This window comes from Podospora pseudocomata, chromosome 4, assembly GCF_035222375.1.
Source record: "Podospora pseudocomata strain CBS 415.72m chromosome 4, whole genome shotgun sequence".
Lineage (NCBI taxonomy): Eukaryota > Fungi > Ascomycota > Sordariomycetes > Sordariales > Podosporaceae > Podospora > Podospora pseudocomata.
The window spans coordinates 1,445,966-1,463,808 of NC_085888.1; the positions used below are offsets into that span (position 1 = coordinate 1,445,966).

General features: G+C 54.1%; 5 protein-coding genes across 5 annotated transcripts; all 5 read left to right on the forward strand.

Annotated features, from left to right (window-relative positions):
* Positions 1-406: 406 nt before the first annotated feature.
* QC762_403740 (uncharacterized protein) lies at positions 407-4,003 on the forward strand (the record flags this gene model as incomplete). Its single annotated transcript, XM_062889829.1, has 1 exon — positions 407-4,003. The coding sequence occupies one exon, from the start codon at positions 407-409 to the stop codon at positions 4,001-4,003; it is 3,597 nt and encodes a 1,198-aa protein (XP_062743417.1).
* A 981-nt stretch (positions 4,004-4,984) lies between these two features.
* On the forward strand, positions 4,985-5,753 carry QC762_403730 (uncharacterized protein; the record flags this gene model as incomplete). The annotated part of the gene is made up of 2 exons (XM_062889828.1): positions 4,985-5,031; positions 5,111-5,753. The coding sequence occupies 2 exons, from the start codon at positions 4,985-4,987 to the stop codon at positions 5,751-5,753; spliced, it is 690 nt and encodes a 229-aa protein (XP_062743418.1).
* A 2,531-nt stretch (positions 5,754-8,284) lies between these two features.
* QC762_403720 (uncharacterized protein) lies at positions 8,285-11,135 on the forward strand. The gene is given in 6 exon segments (XM_062889827.1): positions 8,285-8,297; positions 8,311-8,636; positions 8,690-9,684; positions 9,763-9,958; positions 10,017-10,281; positions 10,355-11,135. 5 exon segments carry the CDS (start codon positions 8,373-8,375, stop codon positions 10,930-10,932), a joined length of 2,298 nt encoding a protein of 765 aa, XP_062743419.1. The 5' UTR covers positions 8,285-8,297; positions 8,311-8,372; the 3' UTR covers positions 10,933-11,135.
* A 701-nt stretch (positions 11,136-11,836) lies between these two features.
* QC762_403710 (uncharacterized protein) lies at positions 11,837-13,378 on the forward strand (the record flags this gene model as incomplete). The annotated part of the gene is made up of 1 exon (XM_062889826.1): positions 11,837-13,378. One exon carries the CDS (start codon positions 11,837-11,839, stop codon positions 13,376-13,378), a length of 1,542 nt encoding a protein of 513 aa, XP_062743420.1.
* A 1,891-nt stretch (positions 13,379-15,269) lies between these two features.
* Positions 15,270-17,676, forward strand: QC762_403700 (uncharacterized protein; the record flags this gene model as incomplete). The annotated part of the gene is made up of 3 exons (XM_062889825.1): positions 15,270-15,552; positions 15,788-15,906; positions 15,949-17,676. The coding sequence occupies 3 exons, from the start codon at positions 15,270-15,272 to the stop codon at positions 17,674-17,676; spliced, it is 2,130 nt and encodes a 709-aa protein (XP_062743421.1).
* Positions 17,677-17,843: the final 167 nt, after the last annotated feature.

Here is a 17,843-nt window from a genome sequence, read left to right on the forward strand (position 1 = left end):
CCCTATAACCTGGTCTGCCAGTCGGAGCTGGACCGCTCCCCTGTGAATTCACCCGGTTGCCCCAACTCGTTGGAAAAGGATCGGGGACTCGGAGAAGGCAATTTTGGTCAGGCAAGGGCGTTGGGCTCTTGTCGATCATATTGGTAGACCGCTGTTCTCACCTTCACTTCACACCCAGCTTCACATCCCAACTCTTTATGAGTGAAAACCCGCCAATGTGTGCAAATGAATTATGCTGACAGGTTCCCTTTTCATCCAGTCTGTGTGATATCCACCCGAGTTGTATTGGTCAATTTCACCGCCCCTTTCGCTACATCTTCATCTGCCGCCTCTCCTGCGCGGTGCATCACCAAGTCAAGAATCGACAAGCTTGCTCATCGATTGAATAGAAAAACAGTTTCTCAACATGAACCGGTTCAGGACAAAGAAGAAGCAGAAGGAGGTGGAGGCGCCGACGACTCGGTCGAGTGAGGACTCGGAGCAGTCGTCTCTTCCCTTCAGAGGGTTTCGCAATCGCAAAAAGGTTCAGCAGGAGGAGACCAAGCCAGAGTTCGATCTCGCCACTGCTCTTCCTTCCACCGATGATTTCCGGACAAGTCTGTTGATGTCTAACCTCTCCGCCCGGTTCTCCATGTTGAGGGAACAAGATGATCCAAACACCAAGATTGGGAAGGCCAGCGATGACAGCGTATTATACCCAAATCGACAGTCCCGTATGGCCGACTTTGGGTTCGCTGGTGGTGCTGGTTTGGCTGATATCGCTGAGGTGGAGTCGATCAGGGCTGCTACTTTTTTGCGAAAAGACTCTTTTGCGTCGGATGACACTGACGTGAAAGGGGGTGTTATGAACCGTTCAAAGCCGCTAGAGGGCAACAACTTGTTTGGCGGGCGACAAAAAGTTTACAAAATTCCGGCTGGGTCAAAGGCTGCTGCAGGAGGCCTGGGAGGACGGGCTTTGTACGACGACGACGTTCCAATGTCGGCTTTTCAGAAATGGAGACAAGCTGAACGGGAGAGGTCTATGGAGAGAGGAGAGGCTCAGTCAGATCAGCCCGAAGAAGATGTTGAGCCAACGCGGTCGGCATCTCCTCCACCCAGTGCGTACGACCAAAAAAGGGAGACATCCTCAACCATGTCATCAGCTTCCAACTTGGCTCGCAACTCCACAGCGGCCACTTCGATTACCTCTCAGACTGCCAATAGCATCAAGGATCCGTCCTCAGCGGCAACTTCCTCGACTACCGCGAATACTGGGCCCGTCACGAGAGCGAGACGGCTGTATGAGCAGGGTCTTAATCAGGATCTACAAGAGCAGCAATCCTCTGCCTTGTCTCGTCTCGACACAATGACCCGCCAAAGACCCTTTGGCACCCGCAATGACGCAGGCGCGGCACCTTCCCCCTCAACTGCCTTTGCTCTCGACAGATCAGTGAGCGAGAGACGGGCAATGTTGGCGAAGGCTAGCGCCCCAAATCTGAGGACACCCAGCTCTGCCACCACTGCGTCTCCTGTGAGCTCAGCGAGCTCAGTTCGGAAGCCTTCGCCTCAGCCTGAAGCAAAGACAAACTTCGGCGCCGCACCCCCTCTCAGTCCACCCATCAGCGAGACCGGCGAACAGCCCTTCCTGCCAATTCAGCCAAACGATGTTGGCAAGGCGACGGCCCTTGGCATGTTCCAGAAGCCATCGCAACCGTATGATGAATCCACGTACGCCCAGCGCCAGATTCAGCTGCAACAGGGCAGGGAGACCCCTACCCCAAAAATCAGCCTCGATGCCAGCAGCAACCTTTCGCCGCCGTCACAAGCCTCACAGGGGATGCCGCCAACCCCGGTTCCCGACTCCGAGCTTCCAACCCCACCGATCATCTCCAACCTAAACCTGTCTCTCTCCACGCCCGACCTCAACCTCCAACGCCCGGCTGACGAGGACCACCCAGCTCTCAGGCAATCAGCAATGCCTACCCCCCTCTCCGTCACCCGAAGGGTTTCTAGCCCGCCTCCGACCATCCAGACATCGTCTGAAGAGTCTGAAGAGCCAGTGCCGATCGATTCGCCAACCCTGGGCCCAGCTCCCGGCTTGGCTGGCTTGAGCGGCATGGTTCGCCAACACCTGCGTAGTGAAAGCACAAACTCGTCGATCTACGACGGCGGACCTCAGACATCAGGCGTTGACTCCCGCTTCAACACGACACTGTTCAGCCCATCTATTGTTAACGACCTTGCGTCCCGCTCAAACCCTTGGATGAATGGTGATCAAGAGTGGGCTGTTTCGTACTACGGCGGTAACCCTGACAAGGAGCCAGCCCCAGAGACAGCTAACCCAGATGTAACCCCCGAAGCCAAGGCCGATATCACCGAAGAAGAAGTCGATGAGTTTGCCACCCAGCTCGCCGATGCCCGCCGTCGTGTCAGGGAGAAGTTGACGTCGTATGTCGAGTCCGATAGCAGCAGAGCCGGTTCCCCTGTGCCCCAAGAGGCGGCGCCTCCCCCATCATCAACATCATTGAGTCTTGGTATCCTCAAGTCGAAGTCGAGCAAGGGTTCCATTGTGGAGCGATCGCGAAACACTAGCGCTGCGCCATCGAAAGTCACCAAGCTGCTGGGAATTGGTGCTGCAACCATGAGCACGTCTCCGTTGCCAACCAAGCAATCCTTCGATGACAAGGATGTCTCGACACTTGCCACTATGAGAGAGGAGTCCAGACAGCAAGAGGTCGAGTCGCAGGACACCCGCCATTCTTCGGAATCAGCGACTAGCGGTGAACCAGCGACCAAGCCAGAGGATGAAGACAGTTCCCGTACTCCTCCTGGTCTGAGAGCGTTCCAGAAAGCCAGACGGGAACTTCAGAAACGCAAGGAGCTGGAGACGCTGGCGCGCCGTCAAGCCACGCAAACATCAGCCGCTGCCGATGGCCAAACACCCCTTCAGCCACCCCCTAGAGCTGACCGTAGCATGAACCAACGCTCGCCGCCGAGCGGCGATAGGAGACCGCCTCCCGTAACATACCGGCCACGTGCTCCCAGTGACGAAAGCAACTACAGCAACTCCCCGAGTGGACGCGATCGCAGTGGCTCAGAGAGATCGGAGGGTGGTGGTCGTTCGCATAGCCGCCCTCCTCGCCTGATGACCAACGGCAACATTATGTCTCACGACCAGTTGGCTCCCTGTAGTGCTCGCACACCAATGATGCGCTCTCCTGGTCTGCCAGGGACTGACATCAAGGGGTCTCCCATCATGCCTCCTCATCCCTATCCCGGCCGCGGGGTTCCGTCGCCGGCCGCCTCTCCCATGCTCAACCAGTCGAGATCAGTCGGAAATCTGGCTCTACACACGAATCGCCTCGGTATTGACGTCCACCCCGGGCAACCCTCACCCATTTCTCCCATGGGCCTCCCCTCCCCGTCGCCCTATGGTGCTGGAGCATCGCCCTCGCCGGTTGGAACACCCACTTCGTTCGGTCCCCGGATAGGTCGACAACCATCAGTCTCTCAATCGCCAGCCTTGGGACCGGTGAATGCGAAGCGAATTGTCGACAAGCGAGAAATTTCCGAACCCACGCTCATGTCAGCCACCACTCGCGTCCCAACCGTTAACCTCCCCCACCAGCGTGCTATGGGCCCGGATGGAAACGATAGAGGACGCCCGTATCCGGAGTCGAGGTCACGTTCGAGCAGTCGCGGGGGTGCGCCGCCGCCTCTGCCTCCGATCAATCCACGACGCAGACGAGATGATTCGAGTGCTGGGCGCATGACGGAAGATTCCGGCATGGCTGCCCCGAGGTTGCCTTTCGCCAGCCAAGCGAACCACAGTGCTTCCAGTCTTGACCATGCCAGCGAAGACGAGATGGGCCGCCGCAGACTGCGCAAGGCTAGGCCCTCCGATGGACCTACTCCCCCAAGCCCCAGGACCTCTGGCGGAACTCGGGACAAGAGCCCACCATTTCTTGCCAAGGGCCCTCTGCCGAGAATGAACCCAGGCATGGGCCCCGGTGGCATGATTTAAGCATCACTGCTACCACCACCAACTTTTCCTTGTCTCCTCGTACCCGTTGTTCTCTTCTAATATTCCCCCGTGTTTTTCTCTCCATTGTCTTGCAGACATGTTTTTTTTTTCATATATTTGTTTATTTTCCTTTATGTACATCTGGCCCAGGCCAAGGTCATGAGGCTATGAAAACCCGAGATACCTTTGTAAAACTAGACTGCGTTTAGGTGTGTATACATATGTGGACTGGGAAGGGTGGAAAGGGGGCGGAGCTTGAACTGGTTTGGTTTTTCTTTTTTTGTTTGTTAGGTCGTTGTTAATGGGTTTCTGGACTGGCTGGTTCTGGTATTGTTCAAAAGAAGTGATATCCCATATGTTGATGTTTTTTTCTTGTTTTATTTTTGTATCGCTGACAGCTTTTTTACTTGTGAGGACCGACTGATTCTGTACTGAGCGGGTCGAGTACCCGCGCTTTATTTACCAGTCGCTGGATTTATTGTGGAAGATGTTTTTTGTATGTAGCGTATCAGAGCCACATTTGAGTGGGGGCTTGGTGGATGGGGGATCTTGTAGTTGTAGTTGAGGAAATTGAAACAAACAATCAGTCAAATGAAGGTTTTTGGGTTTGAGAGTGTCGCTGATGTGGAAGGCTGCCGCTGGAGGGGCTATGCTTGGAGGATGAGGGGGGTTGATGTTTCGTGGATCTCAACCGAAGTTACCCCATTGGTGGCGTTGCTTTGCATGCGGCTCATGTATTGCTCTCTCACCACCACCCCCGCTTCGAGGTCCGGATTTTGCACTATTCTCTCTTGGGAATTGTAACTTGATTAGGAGAAGGACAGCCTTGACAACAGCATTTATTGTCATATACAGCCACATGTTGGTTAGGAGTGCTTGTCAAATTCGCCAATTCTTTTAGTTTCTGCTTCATTTGCTCAAGGCACTCGCCCCGTCCTACCCAACCGGCCCCACTTATTCCGACGTCACCTCGTCCTCACCATGGCATTCATCCGCCCTTTTGAACCAAAGGACACGGAGGACTGCAAGTTTATTGCATGTTTTTCTCCTCCCCCACCCCCTTTCTTTTGTTTCTTGATAATAATGTTGATCCATCAAATAGTGCAGAGCTACCCTCCCCCCTTCGCTCGCCTCGTCCCCGGCCTGTGTGGCTATGGCGCCCTACCTCTGGACGTTGCAGTTCACGCACCTCTTTCCTGAGCACTGTTTTGTGCTTGATGATGGGAGTGGCAGGGCGGTGGGGTATGTCATAGGGACGCCTGACGTTTTTGCGCTGGAGGAAATGTATCCGAGGTATGTGGAGGAGGTGTTGGGGAGTGAGCAGGGGAGGAGGGATGTACCGCCTCCGAAGCAGATGGAGAGGTTGGAGGAGTGGTGGGTTGGGGGGGTTGAGGGGGGAAAGAGGGTGAATGAGAGGTGTTTGGCCCAGACGGCTTATAGTGTTAGGTGGTTGGTGCTTGAGGGGGTGGAGGGGAAGAGGGAGCTTGTGGAGGGGTGGAGGGGGATGTTGCATATTGATTTGTTGGAGGGGTGGCAGAGGAGGGGGTTTGGGAGGGAGATGATTAGACGGTTTGTTGAGGGGGTGGAGGGGGTGAAAGGGAGGGAGAAGGGGTATGATTATGGGAGGGGGATTCAGTTGGGGGTTGCGGGGGAGAATAGAGGGGTTGTGAGGTTTTATAAGGGGGTTGGGTTTAGGGTTTATCCTGGGGGGGAGAAGGAGGGGAATGTTTGGATGGTGAGGGATTTGTGATAGGGGGTTTTGGGAGTGTACCTAGATGATGGTTTTTAGGGCGAGAACTGTTTGGTGGAATGAGATTGGATCACTGACTTTTAGGTTTGATGATTTGTTGTATGTTTATGTGCCACTGGGGTCCTGTGGTCATGGGCCATGTTTCTTCACTATATGCGAAGGCATTGTTCAGTGGATTCGGCCTTTCATAGCATGGTGAAGGCTCAACCCACTCCTTCACGCCTGGATTTCCTAGTTGAGTGCCCACTCAGCATGCCCTTGCCGTCACAGATTCCGATGGATTTTGCTGGATGGGAGCCCGCCTTATGTCTTGATCTGTGCCTGCCGCCAAAGTCGATCTGACCTAGAAAGTAGACTCGGCATTAACCTTGCTCTCGACCTTGATGTCGGCATCTCCATGATCCCATTTTCGGCCTTAGTAATGAACTTAATGTTGGCTCCGGCTTTGTGTTTACACCAAGTAGGAAACCTGACCTTTACCTGTAATTTGGTCTTGGCTTTAACCTTGCTCTCTTTTTGATGTTGATGTCAGTGTCATGCTTCTCAGTGCTAGAGGTCTCAACGCGTGCCCCAGCGCCGGAAGCCTTTCAATCAGCCCGCGTGCCAGCGCCAGAAACTGTGCTTGGTTAAGGTCGGTTCATGTCACACGGTTTGCGATATCAGTCAGTCCAAATAAGAGGGGAAAGATGTGTATATTCTCTACCATAACCTGCTGCTAGCAACAACTGGTAAGTCTACCGTACCTACTTACTCACCATAATACCCCTTTTCTCGCCGCGAGCACAGCCGAGACATTCCGACGGCTAATGATCGATTACGCACGGCTAAGAACCTGCGGTGTTTGTCGGCATAGGATATCAATAGTGTGTTGCCTAAAAAGAGGCGCACGATACAATATGTGTGATGTAAATAGTGTTAAACCATTCTAAGCCAGGTGTAGCAAATACAAAACCCCTCAAGGACACCAAGATCATATCTCCTTGCTCTCATCTCTTCACTAACTGTTGCCCAAAGCTTTCTGATCAGCCCGCGCACCTGTGCAGAAGTTGTGGGATAGCGGACAGTGGTCACTGGTGCAAAAAGCGAGGCGAAAGTGGTGAGAAAAGTGATGACGGTGGAAATCCAACAGAGAGAAAAGAAAAGCTACAAAGTGTGTGAAATATTTTTGAAGCAACAAAACCGTAATCCAGAGCAACCAAGGTGTGGAGTGGACCTGACAAAAGATTTCTAATTAGCCGTATACCGGCGCGAGAAGTTCTTTGCTCAGCCCGTGTGCCGGTGCCAGAGGTTTTCTGATCTGCCCGTGTGCTGGCGCTAGAGGCCTGCGTGCCGGTGCCAGCGGTCCGCGTGCCAGTGCCAACAGCCCGCGTGTCGGCGCAACGAGCTCGCTTGTTGGCGCCGGGCACCTTGGACAGCAGCGTTTGCAAGCCCGAAGAGCAGCGTTTTCAAGCCCGCCTGCCAACTTTTGCTTGGATGGTTTAAGGTTTTTATGCATATTTACATTGGATTACCTATAGGAAGGGACTTGCTCCATGTGCAACCCATCCCCCCTTTACTCCTTGTGCACCCCCTATAAACCCTGAGGGTTATAGCTGTAGCACTGCCTCTTGCTCATCAGCATTTATTGTAGAGACCTCACACCCACTCGGCTATCCTGATTCCCGTACAAATCACTGTATAGTCAAGATCTTCTAATTGCTAGACCATCAATTAAAGCTATTTTCAGCATGGCTTCCACACATGTAGATGTTGCTGCTGACAGTAATGCCAGCACTGGGTGCGTAATTGTCAAATGTATAGCTTGCCCGACCATGTTGTCAGGGAGCTCAGCGATGCCAAGAATGGTCTAATCAAAGGCAAGGGTCGTGTCGAGTGTGTTGGACTACATCACTCACATCAACCGATACATCCTCACGGCAATGATAAAGGGAGGGTCCTTGTTCCCCGTCTATGTGATACTCGAGAACAGCCGTCTAAAAGTTCCATTGTGTGGAAGGCATGGTTGAACACAGTGGTTGTGGCTCTTGGTTACTCTCTGAGCAATCTTTAAAGACTATTGTTTGTTGAAAACCGCACCTATAACCCTGACCCTTGAGAGGCGTGCACAAAGGAGTAATAGGGGATGCACATTCAGAATCAGGGGGTGCACATGAAGCAAGTTTCTATATGAAGGCATTGTTTCGTAGATTGGGTCATTCAAACAATGATGAAAGCCAATCTAGGTTTACTATCATGGCTATGTGGATGAACGTGTTGAGTTCTGGAACCCAAACAGTTGATTTGAAGCATGTAGGTGAACTTGTGATATTGCTTGACAAAAGAAATGGTGCTCAAAGGAGTGTACAGTGAGATATTTATACATAAAGAGAACGTGATCTGCCAAAAGCTCAGCATTCAACCTTGACGCAGTGTCCCTGTCTAGTCCATGCTGTTTGACTTCTCCATGGAGCCTTGCATTCCTCCACAGAATGCAAACCTACCTCACGGCCCTTGATGTTACGATTTTCAACGAGATTACCATCGGCTAGGCACCGGCAGCCACAGCTCCGCCGGACAGCTCCGGCCCGGCACCGGGAGCACCTTCTGGAGTAATGCTTCGGCCCCCGCCTGCCTATTCACATGGCCGGCGGGTCCCGGAGGGGCACAAGGCTCCGACTTTTCACTCCCACTCCCACTCCCGCCGTTCCTATCCTCTCTCTCTTCTCTTCTCTTCTCTCCCTCATATTGCTTGTCTCGACGATTTGCAACCCATCTCGAGACCAGATCATCAGCTCGAGCACCTACGTCCTCTCACCCAATCCTCCTTTTGGTTTCCTTACAATCAAAAAGATCCCAATCATCACCATGTCTGACAACGGCAAGAATCCCGCTGTCACCGGCCCGGTAAGTCGCTTGAAGATCTCGCGATGGATGGATCTGCTGCTAACCCGCCACAGAAGGGCTCACTCCCCGACGGTGGTCTCATCAATTCCCTCGAGGAGATGTTGACTTACCAGAAGGCCAAGCTGGCTTCCATGGCGGGTTCTCCCAAGGTCGACCCCAAGGCCGACACCCCCAAGTGTGAGAGTGGCTCCGAGTACTCCAAGAGCTCCTCTTTCCACGAGGGCAGCAAGGCCGGCAAGGGCAAAAAGGTCGGCAAGCGTAAGGGCGGCAAAGGCAGAGGCGGCAAGAATACCGATCGCCCCAAGTCCCCTCTGACGACCAAGTTGGTCGTCAAGGATGAGTCTGCTGCTGCCGACAAAGAGCAGTCTGTCAAGACTGAGACTCCTGCCGGCTCCGAGTACCAGGTCGACGTCAAGGTCGGGACCGACGATCGTGTCGACAGCAAGGCCAGTGTCAAGGTTGAAGCTCCTGCTGATATCGAGCACGAGCACAAGGTTAAGTCTGAGTCTGTCGCTGCTGTCGAGACTGACGAGATTCCCATCGATGTTGGCGAGAATGACCCCTCCATCAAGACCGAGATCAAAGAGGAAAATGCCTCTGGCTCTGGCCACGGCTTTGAGTTCAAGAGCCCGTCCAGTCCCTCCATCAAGGCTGAGATCAAGGAGGAGAGCGCCTCTGGCTCTGATCGCGGCATCGATTTCAAAAGCCCGCCTAGCCCTCCCAAGACTCCCGTCAAGGCCGAGGATCAAGCTGCTTTGGGCCCTCAGATCAACAAGGAGAGCTCCGGCTCTGACTATGCCGTCACGACTCAGGAGGAGAGTCCCGTTATCTCCGACGAGGCCAATACCATGAAGCTTGCGAAGTCTTCTTCGGAGAATCTTCTCCAGAACACCAAGGGAGAGACCGCCGGCTCCAACAATTCCGATGTTCAGCAGGAGTGTGACGACAGCCCCCCTGTCCAAATTCGTCAAAAGGTCCAAATCCTGACATACCATCGAGACGCCGACATGTATGTCCGTGTCCGTAACGCCGCGTCTCTCGGTTACGGGTAAGACAACTCCTTGTTTTGCTTTGGCGGCCATGTGTCGGAGAGGTGTTTGATTGCTAACGATGTCAGCTTCAACAGGTATGCTCATGTCCGCAAGGATGCCCTGATTTCTGCTTCGGGCGCCATGAAGGCGAAATTCGGCAATGCTGCCAATGCTATCATGATGACGGATAAAGACGATAGTCCTTTTGGGTTGAACGTTGTGTTTTCTATCCTTCACCACAAGTACCACGAACTTGGCATTCGTCCGACTATTTCTGAGCTCTATGGCCTGGTATGTACATGAATATGCCTGGATGATTGATCTTGCTTGTTGGCTGACACTTTGGTAGGCCCAGGTAGTGGAGAAGTACGATGTGGCACACGTTATTGTGCCGTTTGCCGAGAAGTGGTTGATTCATGATTTGAATTTTTATATCATCATGGCCGGGGAGAATCTCAACAACGAGCGGGTCATGGTGATGACTTGGATCTTTGGTGAGGGCCGCTGGTTCTCCCGCACTCTTCCCAAGGTTGCCCGCGAGGCTACGCTTCAGGACGGCGTCCTTACGGGCGCCGATGGTCCTTTCGCTGGAAGAATTCCGGACCACTTGATCGGTAAGGACATGACTGAGAAACCTACACGGAATTCTCTTGATGGCGCATTGACTAATTGACCTGTGATTTTTAGAATGCATGTCCAAGTATCGGCTGTTCTGCCTTCGCAAGTTGCACAAGTGCATCGATGAGCCCCTGACGGCACTGATCAACGGATCTCGTCAATACTGTCGCGCTGGCGATGCCACCGCCGACATCAAAGAATCCTGCAACCATCAGCACCTCGGAGGAATGATCTCTGGGCTGACCATCGCCGGGTTGGTCCCCTTCCCGGAGCCGGAGCGGTACCAAGGAAGCGTTTTGGACCTCATCCAGAAGCTGCAGTCCATCCGCCCTGTGCGCTACAAGGTTCCGGGTATCTCGCCCCATATTGACACGCACCAGAACTGCGGCATTCGCCATTTGCAGCTTCTCAAGGCAGTTGGGGCTGAGCCCATTCGTTTGACCAACGAGTTGTACCAAGACTTCAAGCGCCGTGGTCAGAAGACCGGCGTGTTCTCGGAGGAGCTCTACAATGAGCTCAAGGTTGAAGAGATCCATCCGGCCGTGGATAACTTCAAGGATGACCAGGATCACTTTATTCAGGAGTATTGGGAGTTGGACTTTGAAGTAGGTCAAGAAAGAAAGAGGGGATGGTGCGTTGTTTGCTGATCGGCGCTGGTGGCGAATACCTATGGTTGGGCACCAGGCATGTACGGATGCTTGGGAAGTTTGATGGGATCTTTGGTGTTTTCGTCTAGGATGATTGTCACTCGGGTATACGTCATCTAGTTTCTGTGAAGGTACCAAAGAAACTGTGTTGTAGCTAAATCTGAGGTCCCTACATGTTGAAGGGATTTCTTTTTAACCATGCAAACTGTTGTACGTGTCCTCAAGGTATCCATGAATTGTGAACAAAGCGATGATGCCATTCCTGGATGTCAAGCAGGTGCCTGGTTACACGTACTCGGCAATGTCTCGGGCTGAGGGAGTAGGTTTGACAACTGTGCAAAAGGAGAAGAACAGAGGGATTTGGACTCTGACCGGGCTGCTGCATAGGGGAGTGGGGGAAGGGCCTTGATGGGCAGTCAATATTTGATCGGGGCATCTGGGAGCGAGGAGGGCGGCGGCACGGTGAATGGATTGATTGCAATTATGCTGGCAGCCGAAGGCTAGCTGCTTGCCTCGGCGGCATATTCGAGGAATAGGTTGGGGGAGAAAGTAGAGCTGCCAGGCCTCGCTGGCAATGCATACATACCTTTGTGTCCCTATCTTGTTCTGCTACATGGCCGTCCGGGCCGCCGCTCCCCGGTCTGCACAGCTTTATTCCTTTCCATCTATCTCTTGCATCTGGTCATCGATCGTGTCGAGGGAGCCCAAACGTCCGGATCAGACCCATTTTGCTGCATGGTGGTGTCACTGGTTAAAAGGCGTGCTGGTTTTCGTGTCTGTGAGAGGTACTGGGCTTTGGAGGTCGCTGTCTGGGTTGCGAAGAGCGACGAGGGGCTTGTTCACCCACTACCCCTGTGGTTGGTGCCCTTCGCATCAGCAAGTGGCAGCAGCAGCAACAGCAGAGATGAACGGCTACCACCATCACAACGAACATGCCAATCGATACCACCATCGACCGACGGGGGGGTTTGCGTCTCGTGGTGTGCCTCCGCCACCGGGGTTTTCTCCGGCGTCAACTGGGCTGCCACCGCTTCAACCTGCGCCGGGACGACCACCACCACCATCAGCGCATGCGATACCCTTGACACCACCACCACCACCGCCGCCGCCGAGCGCTACCCCCCTTACGTCGATACGACACCAGCAGCCGATACACCACCACCACCAAAACCACCACCCATCGCACCTCATCACCTCAACAACATCACCACCATTACCCTCCCCCTCCGCCTCCTCCATCCCATCAGAAACCCGCACCCTCCTCACCTTCCCAACCCCAGGCCTCCCCTCCCCCCGAATAATCTGCCCATCCCAACCCCCCGTGCGATACCCCCCCTCAACAATAAAATACAACAACTCCGACCCCCACCACCAGCGACACATCGTCTCAACCCTCCAAACAACCTCCAACCTCCGAAACCTCTCCTTCTTGTTCCATCCCCCCGCCCCATCCCGACAACAACAACCGACCGATAGCAACGCCCACCTCCCCGCCCAAATCCAAACCAATCGCTGGCTCTGCTGCCAGTGCGCAGAAGAGGGCTTCGTCGACCCGGTAGGAACAGTCCACCTCGTGGGTGAAACAGAAGAGATGTACAGCACCTGCCTGTTCCGCCCATCCAGCTGCCACCACAAAAAGTGCGTAAACTGTGTTTTATACGCTGGCCCAGCCTCCAGCCGAGACCCGGTACGGGGGGTGAAATTTCTTGTTAGGACTGTTGGGGGGTTGTACACCAGTGGACGGTTTATCGACCCTGTACGCTGGGAGTGTGGGGTATGCGGGGAGTGGGACAGTAACAAGATTGACGGGGGGGTCAGGATGGGAACTGGTTGTCAAGGACGGGGGTGTAAAGCACAGGGATGGGGGGGTTGGGGAGGAGGGAGGAGGGGGGTTTTCACCCGGGAGAGTATTGTTCTCAATCGGTATGGACAGAGGCTGGGGACGGCGGATCAGAGGGTTGCCTTTGAGGGGGGGCCGTGGGATTGGCATAGACGGGGGTTGGGGGATGGGAGGTGTGTGTTGAGTAAAGGGGTTAGGGAGGTGCTGATGAGGAGGGGGGGTGGAGGAGGGGGAAGGGAGAGGAAGGTTTGGGGGGTTGGGGAGCAGGTTCCGGGGTATGAGTATAGGAGGCCGCCGCCGTTGGATGAGGATGATGAGAGGGAGAATAGTGAGTATGAGGGCGGTTTCCTGGCCGGCTTGCCGGTTGAGGGGGGGGATAAAGGGAAGGGGAAAGAGATGGAGGGGCGGATGGAGATGGAGGGGGTGGTTTGTGGTGGGCAGGGTAATGGTATTGATAGCAGACATCATGGTGGAAGTGAAAGGCGAGAACATGGGTTTATCAGCCCATCTTCTACTACAATGACAACAACGAGAAGCCCGGATACGGGGCAGGGGCAGGGAGCAAAACCACGCTTCTTTCCGGGGCTGTCAAATATGAGGATGTAACGATTACATTGGGGGGTACTACTTGGATGTACACTGATTGTAATATGAAAGAACATTTCATTTCTGGACAGGCCAGGTCTGTGCAAGCCAAGGGTTAGGTGAGTATGAAGTGAGCAAGCCAGGGTTGGCTATGTAAATGTGAGGGACGTGTTAAGATGCCGAAAGTGCTGGCGAGTACTCGGTTCACTGGCAATCGCGTGGATGTGTGAGTGAATGAAAAGAATGCCTAAAGAGGACATTGTATGTCTGGTCCAAATTAGTGGTTGTTGGTCAAGTGAGGTCAACTTAAAGATGGATTGGCCCTTGATAAGAGGTCTCGGTACGGATAAGAATGGCTATCGGACCGGCCCGGTGGCTCGGCTCCTGATGTTAGTGGCCACTAAGACAGGGGGCCAGCACTGACCACTTGGAGGGGCAAAGAAGCTTGTTCCTTTTTTTGACGCCAAGACAGATCTGATCAAGTACGTCAGCGGAAGAAAGAGGGCGAAGATGCCCCCGCCATCGGTATCATATTAAACAAGAAAACAATTCTGATGGGACAATATTATACTTTTCATTCCGTCTGAACGTTTGGTCCGTTTGATTGTTTACTGTCCTGATATCTGTTTGAGCCCTGCGCGGCTGAGTACTGCAACACGGCACACAAAGCTGATGACGGAATATGTGGGCACGGATGGCCGGCCAGTGACTCCAGTCTCTGGGTTGGGTCGGGTTTAATGCAGGGACCCTTCCTCTCTTACTGACCGCCTTCCAGGAATCTGGGAGCCTGGTCGAGTTGCACGGTTACTGGCATACTTGTCACGATAACGAGGAAGAAGCTGGGAGGAAGCGGAATCCCGGGCTTGAGTTTGTGGTGGGTGGGCTGGGCTGGGGTCCGCTGCCGGACCTGGATCGGCTGTTGGAGCTATCCATGAGATGCCATCTAGGATGGCACGATGGTCGAAAGACTTGTCGACTATCTTTCCATACGCCATTATATAAGGCATGCCTGGTGTAACCGCACGCCGACTTTTAGACGCCTGTGGTTTCCATTGACAACCTGTATATATGCCCATCTGTTGACACCTATCTATGTCCTCCTGAGTCCTGTGCCATCGTGCTCAGGCACCAATGCTAGGTGGGCTGACGCTAAATATGCTATGCTTCGATCCAAAGCACCAAGGCCTGCACGCAATTGAGGCCTGCATTGGACCAAAGGGACATATGATTCTAGCGTTTACACAAACGTACTCCGGGTCGCCTTCTGATGCCGTCAGCTCGGAGATGTCTGAATGGAGAGCTTCATCGTAGGAAAGAAACCTCTTACAGTGCGCCGGACTGGCTTCATCGAACAACCTCTGGAGCTTGAGGCCACAAGAGTCCAAGACCCGAACCGGGGTCAAAAGTGGAGTGCCACCGGACAACCAACCAATCAAAACCCCCATTATAACATTTTTTCTCTGGCTGCTGCTCCCACCTCCTGCGACCAGCGACTCTCTCTCAACGTTGCCCGCATCATCACTGGCAACAGCAAACCGCTCGACCACCATCCTCCACGTTCGCTGCCGCTCTCCGCAGCAATCGCATGGTATGCCGCTTTCTCTCCTCTCTACCCCCCCCCCTCTTCTCTCTCTCTCGCTCTCTCTCTCTCTCTCTCTGTGTGTGTGTGTGTGAACCCTCACCTGACATGGCAAACAGAGAGCCAGGCAGCGTGTTGCACCCAGCTCAAACCCCAGGTACTATCTTTGATGGCTGCCAAGTAATCAGGCCTTCCTGACCTTCGCTGTCGTCCGACTTGAAGCTCCACCACCTACCGCCTACCAACCACGTCCTCGCCAGAATCCTCCGGCGTTCACTTCCTCCACGGCAGCGACTCACCGTAGTGATCTCAGCATACAACCCGCCGCCCATAATGGCGCCTTCCAATGGCACTGCTGAGAAGCCTGCTACCCGGAAAGCTTCTTCTCACGTTGTTCCCGTTGTCCCTGTTCTCCCTCTCAGCTATGTGAAGCGGCTCCCGAATCAGCCAGCCACACCTTCCCCGTCTACCCAAAAGGTTGCCGAGCCTTCTACCCGACCTGCCAGCCCCGAGAAGAAGAATTCCGGCGATCATGACGCTACCACACCGTCCGCTGCCACCATTCACGTCGCTACGTCTACATCATCTACTACCGCATCGAATAGCAATACTCCAGGTACGTGTATCTTTTTCTGATTGACGCTATCGACTGTTGTAAGCGAAATGGTTCCCCTTCCCCAAAAGAATGGTGTCCACGGCCGTCCTCCATTGGCTTGTTGACTTGCAGCGTGTGGGTTTTGGTCTACGGCGTGTCTGCCTCCTACCCCACAAGCGAAATCTTGCGACAATGACCTCTTTTACTCCAGTTGCACTATAGAATAGTGAGCAATGCTAACCCAGAGTGCGCACAGATTCTTCCACCATCTGTTCCGAGCCTACAGAGCAACCGTTTGTATCGGGTGCCCCTCCTCCTCCTTCCGGTCATCACAACCCCGCATTTGAGCAGCCGGCGAGAACACCAGCCCCTGAGCTTCCTCTCCCTGCCCCTGAGCTTCCTCTCCCCGCCCCTGAGCTTCCTCTCCCCGCCCCACACCCAGCCATTGCGAATCGGCCAGTTTTCCACCATCCTCGCCCCAGTAACGGAAGCTTGGTGTTTGCTCATCACGAGTCTAACGCCTCCTCCCCTGTCCCTCATTCGGGTGGCTACGGTTTCCCCCCTCCTGGGATCGTGCCATACCCACCGTCTGCCGCTCTCCCAGTCACCGCTGTTGACGCCTACGGCCGTCCCTTGTTGGTATCACCGACAGTAGATTCTTATCCGCCGACTGTCATAAAGCATCACGGGCCACCTACTCCCCATAGCTACCACGGCTCACAATCTTCCCAAATTGGAGATCACATCTACAACCAGCATTCGACCATGAGCGGCACTCATCCAACCATGAACGGCACTCATCCAACCATGAACGGCACTCATCCAACCATGAACGGCACTCATCCGACCATGAGCGGTGCTGGCCCGGTCAACGGCGGCCAGGGAGGAATTCGTGGTCCTCAGCCTACCACCAATGGTGTTCAACCCACACTTAACGGCTCTGGACCCTATCATCCTACCGGGGGTATGAGCCCCGAGGCCGCGGCTGCATTAGCACACCATATGAACTCGATGTCGCCTTACATTAGGGCTGCGCTGGGCGACAACTCGTACAGTGATTGTACTCTGGACGTGAATGTCCCAGTCAGCCACATCTTCCAGGATCACCCCGACTGCAGCCGACTGAACACTGCCATTCGAACGCCAGCGCATCGGCTTATGCTTGGTCGCAGTCCAATGCTTGCTGAGAAGATTGGAGAGGATGGTGTCCAGGCTGGCGGTGTCTTGAAATTAGAGGTTCGTGATGAATGGATTCGGCCGGACGTGTTTTGGCATTGCCTCCGTGCGCTATATGGTTGGGATATTGCGGCCGGCAGCCTACCGAGCCAATTACGCTACTGGAGTGCCAAAGACGAGCTCAAAACCGCCCTTAGCTACTGGGCTGCCGGTCAGATGTTGCTGTGTCCTCGGATTCGGGGTATCGCTTCGGACTGCGCAAGGAGATTGCTTGGGTGGGAGACGATCAGTATCGCCGCTTGGTTCGTTTCGCACAACATGGCTCTGGGACCCAGCTTGACCCACGATGTGTTCCTCGACAGCACTCTGAACTGGATAATCTATCATCTTCCCCAGAGCTTTGATGTGGACGAGAACGCGGGAGACTGTGGGTTTTCTCGGCTCCCTCGTGCCAACCAGTCGGCGTCTTACAGACCAAATCCGCCTAATGCACACGTGTCGTCGCGTGTTGCTGCCAACCCAAGGCTGTCTAAGATCCGGTTCGGAGATCTGGCAGAAGAAGGATTTGACGTCGATCAGCTCTATCCCGGCAGTCCATTCACACCCGCTCAGGTCAATGGTCTCTTTTCTAGGATATTGTTGAACCTTCCATTTGACCTGCTCAAGCATGTCCTGGAGCACCCCAATCTCTGCTCCAACGCCGGGCCTCTTCCGCCGGGACCTCGTTTGCGGATTATTGATGCGGTTCGGGCGGCGCGGGAGAAGCGACGATGGGAGTTATTGGAAAGCACCGACATGCAAGTGCGTGTCTATCAAGAGCGGATCGCGTCTCAGCCGGAGCCTGTTCCTGTGGTTAATTTGGCCGACTTTTGGCACAATAGCTTGGGCTTCAAGGAAGAGACTTTTATCGGTGACGTGCCATTCCTTATTCGCACCTGGAGTCTTGGTCCCGAAGGCAGCGACGTCTAGTAGTCTGGCGGTGAACAACACCAAGACGACACCGTTTACGATATTATGATGGTGGGCGGGATATGGTCCTCTTTTTCGAGTTTACAAGCAACAAACTCGGCATCATTGGGTGATCCACGTGTTCATATTGACACTTGGGAACTGCATTGCGTTTGGCGTTATATGGT

Excerpts from the sequence above, each read along its gene's own strand:
- QC762_403720 (XM_062889827.1), top strand. The coding sequence starts at position 8,373 with ATGGCCGGCGGGTCCCGGAGGGGCACAAGGCTCCGACTTTTCACTCCC. Across the intron at positions 9,685-9,762 it reads GCCGCGTCTCTCGGTTACGG|GTATGCTCATGTCCGCAAGG; the intron begins GTAAGACAACTC and ends CAGCTTCAACAG. Across the intron at positions 9,959-10,016 it reads TTTCTGAGCTCTATGGCCTG|GCCCAGGTAGTGGAGAAGTA; the intron begins GTATGTACATGA and ends ACACTTTGGTAG.